This window comes from Tripterygium wilfordii, chromosome 22 (genome assembly GCF_013401445.1).
Source record: "Tripterygium wilfordii isolate XIE 37 chromosome 22, ASM1340144v1, whole genome shotgun sequence".
NCBI classification, from domain to species: Eukaryota; Viridiplantae; Streptophyta; class Magnoliopsida; order Celastrales; family Celastraceae; genus Tripterygium; species Tripterygium wilfordii.
In genome coordinates, this window is record NC_052253.1 from 11,562,560 (window position 1) to 11,576,025 (window position 13,466).

The window sequence follows — 13,466 nt, forward strand, 5'->3', positions numbered from 1 at the left end:
ATTTTTCAGTTAGTTTATGATTTTTTTAAAATCATAATCACCAATAATAGTCTTCTGATTTTTTTTAATCAATAATGACACCATACAAATATATTTTTTGGACATCTAATATGAACTTAGAATCAAAGCCCAAAGGTCTTCTGAATCATCCTATTTGATGTTGATTGAATAGCTAAATACATATTTTTTATATTAACGTTAGACTCTACTTATTTCATTGTTAAGACTTTATCACATTGGATTGGTGTAATTCAACCGAGTGACATATAAACAAATATTCAGTCACGTCTCACACAATTAATGATTTGCCTGATTTTAAGAACCAATGGAGATAGCCCAATAAAAATAATATCGTGTGGCCTTTGGTCCAAGACAGACAATATTGATTTATATAGTGTTTGTGATGGATTTTCGAACATTTGTATATAGTTGATTTTACAAATAGACATCCTATCAATGCAGGGGTTTTTTGGCCAAAAATTTCCTACTAATTATGGATCTTCTATAACATTTTTCCAATAAGCCGTCTCTTGATTTTTGTTGATAGATGCCCCATCTAATTTTTTTTATTTTTTTGAAAGTGGAATATCACCCTGAAAATCCATTAATAAGATCCAAACCACGATACAAGCACGACTAGTATTCACAATTGAACACCATGTAATTAACTGCTTGACATTGAATTAAGATCCATGATTATGAGATTACGAATACGAATTACTTTGGTTAATAGGATTTTGTACTTAGATTAATTGGTTGGGTTAAAAGGTTGTCATGTTTTACCAATAAGAGGTGATTTGGTTGACAATCAGTTGGGTTACGCATATGCGTACCAAATGTTCGATTTCAATAACAAACATATTTCTCAACAATATTTAAAAAAAATTTGTCATGTTTTAATTGAGATGGTATTTTAAGTAACAAAAGTGGCACAAAACCACTAGATTGAATTAATCAAAAAAGTGTTGATAATATTTTTTTATAAAATAAAAAATGAAATCCCAATAGAATATTCTTGAACTTAATAAACGACCATTGGAGTAAAACGTATTTAAAAGTCGGTTAACTTTCAAAAATTAGTTTTTTAAAAATAAATTTCAAAAAATAGTTTAACCGAAACTCATTGGGTAAGCAGGGCCGCGGTCGAGTTGGGCCGGGCAGCATTGGGTTTTGATAAGCAGAGTCTGGGTTCAGTTGTGTTGAAACGACTCCGGGAAAAACCTCATATGAACATCGTAAAGCGAAAGGCGGGAAAGGTCACGTGTCATTTGTATCTCATTAAAAAATGCACAGGCCCAATAGCCAAAGAAACGAATGGCCCGATAAGTAAACAAAAAACTGGGCCTATGACGAGGATAGGCCCATTTCAAGAAATTTAAGTTTCGGAGGGGTTGGCCCAAAAATTTAGGGCCCAAGCCCGGATTGATCATTAGGACCGGGTCTAGACTGAACTTGGGACAAAAATGATAGCTCAGGCCCTGCCTTGGCCCAAATGATTCGGGTTTATGGGCAGGCTTCGGCCTACTTGACTTGGCATTATGTATGAGTAGATTACAAGTGATAAATCACATGCATACCGTGTGTAATAGTATATGTAATTATATATATACAATATATATGTAATAGTCTATATATAACTCATCAATATATATAGTATATAACTATATATATGACATATTTAATATATATGTAATAGTATCGGGCCATTGTTAGGGCTTCGGGCAGGGCCATTGTTCGAGTTTCGGGCTTGACCCGAATTTAGCCCATGGGGTTGGGCTCGGTCCCAAAATTAAGGCTCAAGCTCATCCATAAATATTTTTCGGACTGTCCAAATTGGCAAACCCGATGTCCTTTTAGGCTTGGGTTGAGTGTCAGCCTGCGGAGCAGGGGGCTGAGCCTTGACCCGCGGATCATTTGGTAACCCCTAAGTTTCAGTCCCTGATACCCTTTCTTGGTAAATCTCAAGTTGGTCATGTTGAGACCACATGGGGCTGTATTTTTTAGAATGTTATTGGAAACTCAATCAAGGAACTCATGTACTTTCAGTTCAAGAAGATTTTTCAGAACTTCTTTTAGTACCAAAGAGTTGCTCTTTGTTTTGTTTTATTCACGAAGTGATTAGTATATTGATCATTGTGTTAAAACCACATATCCCACATTGATTGGGATTTACCCAATTGATGGGTATATATGGGTAAAACTCACCCCTTACTACTCACAAGTTGAGTTAGACTTTGACTCATAGTAGCTGGGTTTGCTCAGTGAGTTGGGCTTTGGTTTCTAATAGCTAGGCTAAGCATAAATAAAACCGTGCGAGTCCGATGTATTCATAGGAATCGGATAATCCAAAATAGACAATATTATTTGTATGTATAGAGGTGTGAATTTCTGATACATTCTACATTTAAAGAGCAAAAGAACACAATCCTAACACAAACTCACAAACAATGACACAAATCATCAATATATTGATAACGTCTGGTAGCAATTTGATTTAGGGTGGGTAGATGAAAGAATTGAGAGCATACCATATAAAAGATTTTTTGGGGAATGATACAATGAATAGTAGTGACCCCATGTTGCAGGGATATGGGGCATAACCCAAATATGCATTATTGAAGGACCTTGTGCCCTACCACATGACAGTAATGTGAGAGGACCCCCCCTCAACTGACAAACTCTTCATTATCTCTCAAAAACAATTTCTGAACTGAAAGTGAGAGACCACGTTCATATAATGCCAGTCTTGGAGCTGAGTTGCCACTAGAATGGCCATTCCTTCAATTTTGATGAAATTAAATTCTAAATACTTGTATTTGACATTGGTTAGGTGTAAGCCATCGATATGATTTATAAATAAAGATCTAATTCCTCTAAACCAGGAGAGAGTCGTAAGGACAAAACTGTGATGGTCTTAGGCCCAGAGCGGATAGTACATCTTAGACTCGATCCTAAAAAGATATCTACAGCTTGTTGGGTCTCGTATAACCGAATCCATAAGTGCGGGAGAGTGTTAAGATTTGTATTCCATGTCGGGTAAGTGTAATCCACCGATGTCGTTGTGAGGATCCAATCGCTCTCAACTAAAAATACTCTTTTAAGGATAAACCATACGAGTCTTACGTCGAGAGCGGACAATACCACTCCAAGTTACACTAACATCAAAAAAAAAAAGAACTAGATTACTCATCTAGGTGTGTGATTGCAGAATCATACACCTTTAATTATGTTTGGTACCATAAAAAGTATGGGGTATTCTTTTTTAATTTTTATGAGGAAGGCCCCCATAAAAGAAGGGCAATCAGAAAAGGAGTGGTTGGCTTTAGGTAAAGGTTTCCAACATTTCATATGCAGGATTTGTTGTGGATTAACAAAAAAAAATGGCAGATAATTAAAATGAAAAGCCAGATGCAACATTAGGTGGCTTGTCATTAACGTCATAGTCATGGAAAGAACAATCCTTCTTAATTATTTGATTCATATAATTTAATGTAACAACTAACAACACATACTGGTAGTTGTCCTGCTGCTGTCCTGCTGCTTCTGTTGTTGTTTTGAGTAGTAATTAAGCTGAAGACACAAAACCCCATGGATATGTATGTACGTGTGTGTCTTTTTACTCACATAAACCACTTGACGATGTTATAACTGGTTATCTCCCCATACTAACGGCCTAAAAAATATCGTTTGAGGTCGGGAGATCAATTATAAGTTGACGCAGCTATTTTCAAGTGGTTTTGTGTTGGGTCACTAATTTATCGGTCGGATTTATACCTGCCTGTCCGACCCGAGTTTGGAATTAGTGGGCTGACTGTCCAAATTAAACGCACGTCAATTTGCGAATGAGTTGTTTTCAGTTAAAAAAAACAAAGTGTCTTTTTTCACATAGCAATCAAGAAGAATTGATGACACATGAAATTTAGTTAGGTCAATGTTTCTGCCATGTTTTCTTTTGGCAAGAAACCTGTCAACAAGTTGCTCCCACTTGACATTATAATTATGCCTTAATCTCTTACACCCAGATATTTAACTGACAAAAATGGTTGTCACCGACAACGACGACACTTCTACTAAAACTGGAAGAAACCAAACATTGAGCATCTTTTGATCTAATCACCATTATTCTAATGACCAAAAGACTTAATAGTACAAATGATTAGGGCAAGGCATGAAAAGCTGCTGTTAGGAGGTTCCTCTGTTTGCTTTATTAAAAAACGTGTAATAAGATAAGATTGTTGGGATGACAAAGATGATGATGGGCGCAGTGTCAAATGGCGCCTGTATCTGCAATTAAACTAACCCTAAAGCAAACCATAAGTGGTTGGCCGAGTTAATTCTTGTCATTCCATGAAATCCATGGGTAGGAAAATTTCTGAGGGTGCGGTGCACGGGCCGAGGGTTTACTCCACTGCAATGGGTCGAAAGGCCTTAATCCCATGTAAGAAAACTTCCGGGAATACGGTGCACGGCTCTAAGGGTTTAACTTAATAACATATACATATAATCGAAAATATAGCCAAAAAGACGTGAAAACATCAATAGGTAGTAGAAAATTATTAACTTAATTTTTGCTCACAAATTCACAATTTGATTCACCAGTTTCTTCCCCTCAAAACAGAGGCAATTACCTAAAAATGGAAATCCAAGGAAAAAGAAAGAAAAAGCAAAATCTCACAATTTCAAAAGCAATCTATGTAAATAAATTAACATCATCTCCCTATAATTCTTATGCTATGCTGCTTCTGCTGCTTTTCCGTTCTTGCCTCTGTATTAAGATTGGAGGATAACATGTTGTTCTCTTGGCTATGACTTTCTGCCATTCCGGGAACTTATTTCTGCTTGAATGCGCAGGAACACAAATCCGCGATTTTGATAGAATGTTGCTTGCAGGAACCCCACAAAAACAATTTGATGTACAAGAAGAGAAACCACACAGAGCATCACAAATGGCAATCTAGTTAAATGATGGTGCCAACGTAGCCGAATCCGGTGATGGTGAAGGTAACGGTTTGGAGAAATAGGTATACAAAGTAGTTGTTCTTCCCATAAATATAATCGTAACATCCACAGACAAAAAGGAAGGCCGCGAATCCCAGCTCCAACGAATTGATTCTGTCGACCAAATACACCAGATAAAAGAAAATTATTAAACCACGGATGGAGAATCAATTTATGATGATGAATTTTTACCTCTCAATGAACTTAAACCGGATTTTTTTCACTGCCTTCTGGTTGGTTTTGTTCTTGGCAGCATCTTTGTTCTTGAGTGTATCACCTAGTTTTTCAGTGACAACCCATTCATTAACCCGTCCTGCTTCGAGCAGACCAATGAACGATGCCTTAGTCCGGTGCAATGACATTACGTTCTCGAAAAGGATCCAGTAAAACAACAAGTGAAAGGACCTGCAAGTAGTTACAGAAGATGAAGCTCTTACTGATACGTAAAATCCGAGCAAATGAAAGAAGATTGTCAAGTATATATGCTGATAATACCTTGGTGTTCCGACTGAATTGAGAATGGTTATAATGCAAGGAATGTAGACAGCTCCCCAAATAGGGACCTCAACTTCAGGAACTAAAATGGTCAATGGAAGTACAACACAGTAGAAGAAAAATGTGATCATATGAGCTATAATCTTCCGGACGAAGAAGAAGCTGTAGATCACATACACTTTCTTCCAAAACCTCACTTTCTGCAAATTTGACAAATTATATGTGAAAAATTCTCTTCTAGATAACCATACATATGACAATTTCTTAATGGGGTGAACTAACCTTGTTTCTAACAATCTCCATTGCCATTTTCCTAAACAGATTGGCAGGACCACATGACCATCTATGCTGCTGAAACCTAAAGGCCTTGAATGTGCTAGGAAGTTCACTTTTCACCTACGACGATTACATATGAACAGTAATTTAAATGTGTTTTGATAACCCATAATTCTCCAGGGCAACATGCCCACCCGATGTCCAATGCTGCAACATAGAGCTTGAAACTAAATAAGAAGGCAAAACTTAAGCTCGAATTGAATACCTGGAGATCACCAAGGTAGACAAACTTCCAACCCCTTAGACTAGCTCGGACAGCAAGATCCATATCCTCCACGGTTGTACGATCCTTCCAGCCACCTGCCTCGTTGATTGCGGCAATTCTCCAAACACCAGCAGTGCCTAATTACATTATCATATAAAACACATGTCAATCGCTAATACGACAACAGATGTTCGATTCAGACATTAGCAATTGCAGGGTTGAGTGTGTAATTACCATTGAAACCGAAGAATGCATGAGTGGCTGAACCAACTTCTTGCTCCACAGTGAAATGGTAATCCAGTGACATCTCTTGCATTCTTGTCAGCAGACATTCGTCCGAGTTCACTGCATCATCGTTACCATTCCCACAGTAATTAATTAGCTTGTATTTATCATTCGTTTACCATAAATTTTCCACTAAATTTAAATTGGTATGACTAATGACTGCACAATTATAAAATAAGTCAAAAACATAGCGAAATACCCAGAGCGCCGTTTCAACAGGTCGTCACGTGACAGGACGAGAAGTTATCCTTATCCAATGTAATTGTTTTTATATTTTAGTAATTTAAAATTTCAAAAGCATAAAATAAAACAGAAACTCTGTCAGCCACGTCAAACAACGGTAATGATTCGGATGATGGATTTCGATAATTGTTATCCCCATCATCTTAATTGTTGAGTTATACGTATAAACATGTAGAGTCCATTTGAATATTGTATGTCAACTAAACTGATAGGATAACTGCGATAACAAATGTTAGATATTTATCGTTGTCATTCCGATAACACGAGACTGGGGAGAGGGGAGCGACAAATTTGTCCCCAAAACAGCCCGGACAATCAGGTCCCGGGGGTTGTTAAAGCAACCCATTAACCACCAATTTTGTTCTTTTCCTGCGAAATGACTAACCTAACCCGGACATTTGGCGCCATACTATGTAGACAAAAGGATATAATTACGTTCTTGTGCCATATTATAACTATTACGTTATTTCAGGAACCAGTACGTGCCAGTGAGATACTTGCACTAAATTTAATCAATACCTCCTTGAATTGCAAATTACGACGCACAATACTATACTATACTATAATACTAATAATATTTGTAACTATACACAAAATTAGAATGATTAAGAATATAATACGTAATTAAAATCCAACCAATCTGACATTTGTTTTATTGCAGTGGTAGATACTCTTTCTCTCTTACGTGGGCCCCACAACTACCCCCACCAGGTGTCAAACCCAACGAAAGTAAGTGAAACCACGGCAGTTCAAGACCGTGATTGGTGGATTCGATATGGACCCATCTTTGTAGTCAGACTACAGTCTCCCATAATGTTTCTTTTGCCCCAAAAGGCGAATGATAGATATAGACAAGAGTGTATGTATAGACGACCGACAGTTTTCATAAATTTTTTTCTTAAAATTGAATGGGACTCGTAATTAATTAGTAAAGAATAGTAACATGGGACATGGGTTGCTTACCAAATCGCCAACGAGCCTGAACAAGTGCGATTTCTGGGTTCTGGACCAAGAAAGGAATGGCTCGCTTTAGATAGCCAGGCTCAGGCTGGAAATCAGCATCAAAGATAGCCACATATTCGCAGTGTTTAACGTAGCTTCTCTTTAGACCTTCTTTCAAAGCCCCTGCTTTGTAGCCCACTCTGTTCTCTCTGATTTGGTACGTTATGTTAATTCCCTTGCTTGCCCATCTCTGGCACTCCAGCTCCACCATTTGCTGCAAATCATTAAATCCCCAAACCCACATCACCCAATTAATTGATAATTGGAGAATTTCAATCGTCAAAAAACATATCAAGAAACAAAACCATAAGAAATCCCAACAAATACATGTCAATCATATTGTCTGGTTTAGAATTTCGATTAACTCTAAATACATCGAATTATGTTCATGATTACGTTCACGACTTTGTTCCTCTAGACCGTCTCACAGACATGTAGAGAAGTGGATTTCTTATTCATATAAACCACTGGACTAATCTTTATCTAAGTGACGTGGGATTTAGGAAATTAAAAAGTAAAATTCGGAAGAGGTTTCTTTAGGGTACCTTGATAACAGGGTCAGTTGAATCATCGAGGACTTGGATCACGAGACGATCGGACGGCCAAGAAAGTCCGCATGCGGCTCCAATGGAGACCTTGTAAACCTGTCATAAATATACAGAGACCCATAAAAGCTCCATCATTATAGACCAACCGACACACAGAGAGAGTGAGAGAGAGCAGAGAGAGAGCAGAGAGAGAGACCTCTCTTTCGTTGAACATTGGGATTTGGACAAGAACGACTGGGAAGTTGGAATTTCCGGACTCCAAATCTTCTTGGAGAGGTTCCCATTTGTAACGTTTGTCTGGTTTCTTCCAAAAGAGCTTAACAAGGATTATAACAACACCCATATAGAGTCTCTCCATGAACAGCATCAGCGACATAACCAAACAAACATACACACTAGCTTGCAACAAAGGAACTATCAATGGTTGCTTTATCAGCTCCCATATCATCCCAATTTGCCCCGCAATGTCATCTCGGTTGACCTGAAATGACTCAGGTATATAGATTTTGGCTGAATCTTCGGCCATTTCTGCTTCTCTCTCTCTGTTTCTACACCAGAAGAAAACAGAGACTAGAGTCTAGAAGATGACAAGTGGGTTACGCCGCCTCGAAAAGGCAGAAAAACAATGAATAGAGATCTGGGTTTTGAATTGGTAATGATTTGGCTTTACTAGCCACTCTATAATCGGCGAGAAAATTACGTAAACACTCAGCAAAGAAAGGCAATAAATTGAATTCGAATATATAACGTACTATTTCTTTCCATAACACAAATGCTTTGCACACACCACTCTTCGCTAAGTCCCCTCTGTCAGTCAATACTTCACTTGATTTCTGCAAAAATTGAAAGCAAGTGTGTGCATTGAGAGGCAGAGTGAGACAGAGGAATTTTGGGTGTTTTGCTTGGGTAAATGAGAGATAGAAGAGCAATAGCTATAGAGAGAAAAGTCGATATTTTATAGGAAATTTTGGTCCTTTTTGTATATTAAATTTTAATTACTTTTTTTTTTCTATCCATGATTTAATATAACTGTTCCAACTGCAAATATGAGTACCCTCATTGCAGTACAGGCAGATCTGTAATTTTTTATAATCTACAATTTACTTATAATAATGAAGAAAAGTTTAGATAAATTTTGAAAATGAAAAAACAAAAATATGATGTGTTATGATATACCTCTCATATTATATTCAAATTGTGAACATATAATTTTAAGCGAATTACAAAACTTCAAATCTTCCATAGAGGGCAATACAGATTCCAGAGGGATAATGCTTAAGACCCCAAAAGACCCCCATTTAATGTAGAATGTTGGATGTGAAGTGGGTCATATATGTATGTTTTTAATTAATAATTATTTTAATATTACATAGATTTGGGGGACTTTTGAGGGTCTCTAACATTGTCCGATTTTAGAGCAGTGGAAACTTTTGCGAGAGGCATAGCAGTCATTTCACAAAGGATATGTGTGGAATTACCAAAATGCCCCGCAGGTGAAATCATCTTTACTTGATTTGAGCCACTTCTTCTGGTTGACTTTAGGACGAACTGAATACTGATTATACAATCTTGGAACTTTCCCATTAGAAGGACAAAGTCCTTAATTTCCTCAGCCACAAAATGTGTTAGAAAATAATGTAGCAAACCCAGAGATTAGCATGAGAATCTCTAGCAGTTTCATTTTCAACGAGACTTTAGGGGAAAATCTTTTGCTTTTGTAGTGAGAAAACCCATTGGAAATGGGCCAAAGATGGAGGCGGAGAAGGACTAAATATGAAACGAAATCCTGTAATCAAAATTAGGTGCCACCGACACAATAGAAATACGATGGAGATACAGTACTGCAGCCACATGTGACCCATAATTTATGAACTTTTTTGTTTTCCACATAAACCCAATTGTTAAAATTTTTTTTAAAAAAAAATCCTCTTAAGCTTTGTATGTCTCCTAAGTTAGGTGTAAACTATTGATGTGATTTATAAGTAAATATTCAATATTTCTCAATCAAGAGGGTCATTTTAAGAATAAAATAGCTCGGGCCCTAAGCCCAAAACGGACAATATCTCTAGATAAGCTTTAGTAGTTGGGTTTTGGAGGAACAAAATCATGCAGACTCTATGCATCCACGAAAATCGGATAACCCAAAATTGACAATATTGTTGATACGTATGGGGTATGGATTTTTGATGCCTAAAACGGACAATATCTCTTTCGCGTTGCATGCGCTTTTTCACATTATTTGTTGGAATTTATATTAAAGTAATTGCTCCGTTCATGGTGCCACTAACACGAGGTTATAAACTAAATTAGCTGATGACGTCAATTTAATTAGCATTGTTTGAAGGGGATTGCAGTTAGAATGTCATCAAATTATACTCTCTTTTTTTTGGGTAAGGTCATCAAATTATATTTGTTTTTGCTTCACTTGATAGTGAATTTTTGTTTTAAAATTTCTCATATTATTACCTAATCGTTACAAGTTAGTTTGTGTTGACTTGGATAAGTCTGAAAGGTACTTCTTAGTAATAATGTGAGTAATTAATCTACTAAGTCCTTTCTCTGCCACTAGAAATCAAATTGGAATTTGAATTAAGTTTATTTTTTTTTAATTAATTAGGTTATAATTTATGGTCTTATATAATTCAACAATTAATAGCTCCAACTACTCAAGAATAATTTCATATAAGCCTATTGCAATATATAATCAAAATTTTCTTGCTAATTATTATAAATTATCTATCACATTGCATCAAGTAATAGAGAATAGTAATTTGTACTGAACTCCTTTCATTGGTATTTGATTACGTTAAGCCTTCACTGGTTTTGTGCATCATCTCTCCTCATAAAAAAAAAAGTTTTCATTGAATATGGTATTTAGTTAAGAGACAGTTTCATAGTTGGATTGTGATACGTTGTTCTTGTGCATAAACCCTAAAATAAGAGTAGTCCATCCTCTTCCTCATCCTTGATATATAAAATATTTTTTAAAAATTTTCAAAAAATAGTAAATAGAATATATGTAATATTTTGACCGTTGGATCACGTATTCAACTATTGAATCTTAAAAAAGTAATATTTACAACTTTACATCTAACGACTCAGAATCATTCAAGTTTTTCATACATTTTCTTTAATAATGGCAATGGATCCATGTCTAGCCAAAAATGATAACTAAACAATTATAAGAGAGAGTTTGTACTTTGTACTTTATAAAAACAAAGGTAAAGTCGTAAACCAGTATTAATTTAATCAAGTCTACCCAACGTGGGGCAGTTGAATTGGACTCTTGGCAACGTGAAAGTGAAGCCCACGAAAGGCGTCGGTTGGGATACGTTTGTCATTTGATAAAAAAAATGTGTGATTTTTAAAAATAATTAATTAATTAATGTAAACGCAGCACTTTATTGAGTTTATTCTATAATAACTAATGTTATACCTACCGTTATGTTAGCAGTCTAAAAATTTACAAACCCTAACAATGGATTACAAAGCCGATGAACAAACACCAAGCAACGTTGAGATGTACCCAAATAATCATGTCTCGGGATAAACTTGGACAGACTAAACAAACACAAAAAAGTGGATTTTATATATCTTCTCCAACCATTTATTCAAAATTTAATTTATTTAATATAAAGTCAATTATTAATAATTTAGTAGAGTTTGATTACTTCACTCTTTGTAACAGACGAGATTACAACATAAATATACATACTGTATTAATTACAGGTTAAGGTATGGAAGGAATTATTAAACCACTATATCGACAACAATTACATAATTGGCGGACGTGTTTGGACTTTGAAGCCTAGAGCCCTGTGTTTATGCTTTTCTTCCTGAGTTTCTCTCTCCATTTCTTTATTTTTTTTAATTTCCTTTTATCCTTCCTTTTTAAACATTCAATTGATTTGTTTGTATAATAAAAAAAAGGAAGGAAGAGTACACGTAGATGCATGAAAAGAGTAGAAATGAATATCAGTTCTCCATAGATTCTGCCTCGTGGGAGTGCCACTCTTGCCCTGCTATTAATTATTCACTACTTATGGGTTTTTGGCTTCATATGGACGTGTAATGCGTTGTGAATTTATTTTTTCATCATATTAGAATTTAAGATTTAAGATTTAAAAAATCACTTGACAATAACTTTAGTTTGACAATAACTTTAGTTGATTATTTTCACGGACTTAGGGAGTATGGTGTATGAGGTTGAAAGTTCGAACCAACCAATTGAGGTATTATTCCTTTGTGGAATCTTAATTCCATTAACTTGTCCCACCTCAACGCCTCTAACAACGTAGACTTCGGATTAATCTTCCCTGTTGTCAATGTGGGTCTGACTGTTTTGATAGTGCTAGGATTATGTCCACTTAGCTGTCTAAACTCTAAAGAGCATGTTGGGTGACTACTCAATTAAAAAAAATAGACAAAAAACTCAATGTCTATTATATTTTAACATTATTAACATAAAAAATATTCAATAACATATTTTTAATTATGATTAACATAGCCAGTTCTAACCTCGAGGGGTTGAAGCCGCCCATCCCAAAAAGATGGACAGGGTGAGACCTACCACCACATTAATTTGTAGCTTGTGGAGCCCTCCTGCTCTCTCTGTCTTTACTACTTTTTCTCTTTAATTTCCAAGATCCTATTCCTTTTGATACTTTTTAAATTACTTTATTTTTTTTTGGGTACGTATTCCACTTAATTGATGCTTGGTTTTTATACTTAATTTAATGCTTGGTTTTATAAAAACCAGTAAAAAGTTTAGTTTTAACTGGGATAGAATTGTTGACTACGAAGGTCAACAATTTAAATGATAATAATACTAGGCTATTTAGTTCAACTGAAGTCGGTTTGAGAGTTTTATAAATTATCAAATAAATTGGCAGGTGATAAATTTAACGTTACTTTATATTTGATAATTTTATCATCCGCTAACCTATTTTTCGAAATAAACTCGTTGATGGAGTTTGTATTTTTTGGTAGTATACACTAACATAGATGATGTGTTTGGTAATATATATATTACGAAGGGAGAGATTGTTCACGATAATTCCACCATATATATTGACTTGTAATATCACCTTAATTTTGTATTGTCAATGGAATGGTTAGTTGGGCATATGACATTTGTGTTATTGCCATTAAATATAATTATAAATTGGGTGTGATTATTGTTAAGACGTCAATGTACTATATATAAAAAATGGACAAGCAAAACAAAATAAAATTGCCACAATTAAGGTGATGCCATTGCTGACAGAGCAACTGGCTAGTAATAACTTCTGATTTGACAAAATAGTTGGCAGTGATGACACCACTGAAGGCAGTAGTGAGACAGAGTCTCTTAT

The 13,466-nt window shown here is 35.6% G+C and overlaps 1 protein-coding gene across 1 annotated transcript; it reads right to left on the reverse strand.

The window, feature by feature from the left end:
- Positions 1–4,539: 4,539 nt before the first annotated feature.
- LOC119990522 (glucomannan 4-beta-mannosyltransferase 2-like) lies at positions 4,540–9,035 on the reverse strand. Its single transcript, XM_038836485.1, has 9 exons — positions 8,309–9,035; positions 8,110–8,208; positions 7,526–7,778; positions 6,269–6,379; positions 6,035–6,171; positions 5,776–5,889; positions 5,494–5,693; positions 5,191–5,403; positions 4,540–5,112 (listed from the first exon to the last, which is right to left on the reverse strand). Exons 1-9 carry the CDS (start codon positions 8,636–8,638, stop codon positions 4,959–4,961), a joined length of 1,611 nt encoding a protein of 536 aa, XP_038692413.1. The 5' UTR covers positions 8,639–9,035; the 3' UTR covers positions 4,540–4,958.
- Between the last annotated feature and the right edge of the window lie 4,431 nt (positions 9,036–13,466).

Coding starts and splice junctions, on each gene's coding strand:
- LOC119990522 (XM_038836485.1), bottom strand. CDS start 8,638: ATGGCCGAAGATTCAGCCAAAATCTATATACCTGAGTCATTTCAGGTC. Junction 7,779..8,109: donor CAACTGACCCTGTTATCAAG/GTACCCTAAAGA, acceptor AATGATTTGCAG/CAAATGGTGGAGCTGGAGTG. Junction 5,694..5,775: donor TGGAGATTGTTAGAAACAAG/GTTAGTTCACCC, acceptor TCAAATTTGCAG/AAAGTGAGGTTTTGGAAGAA.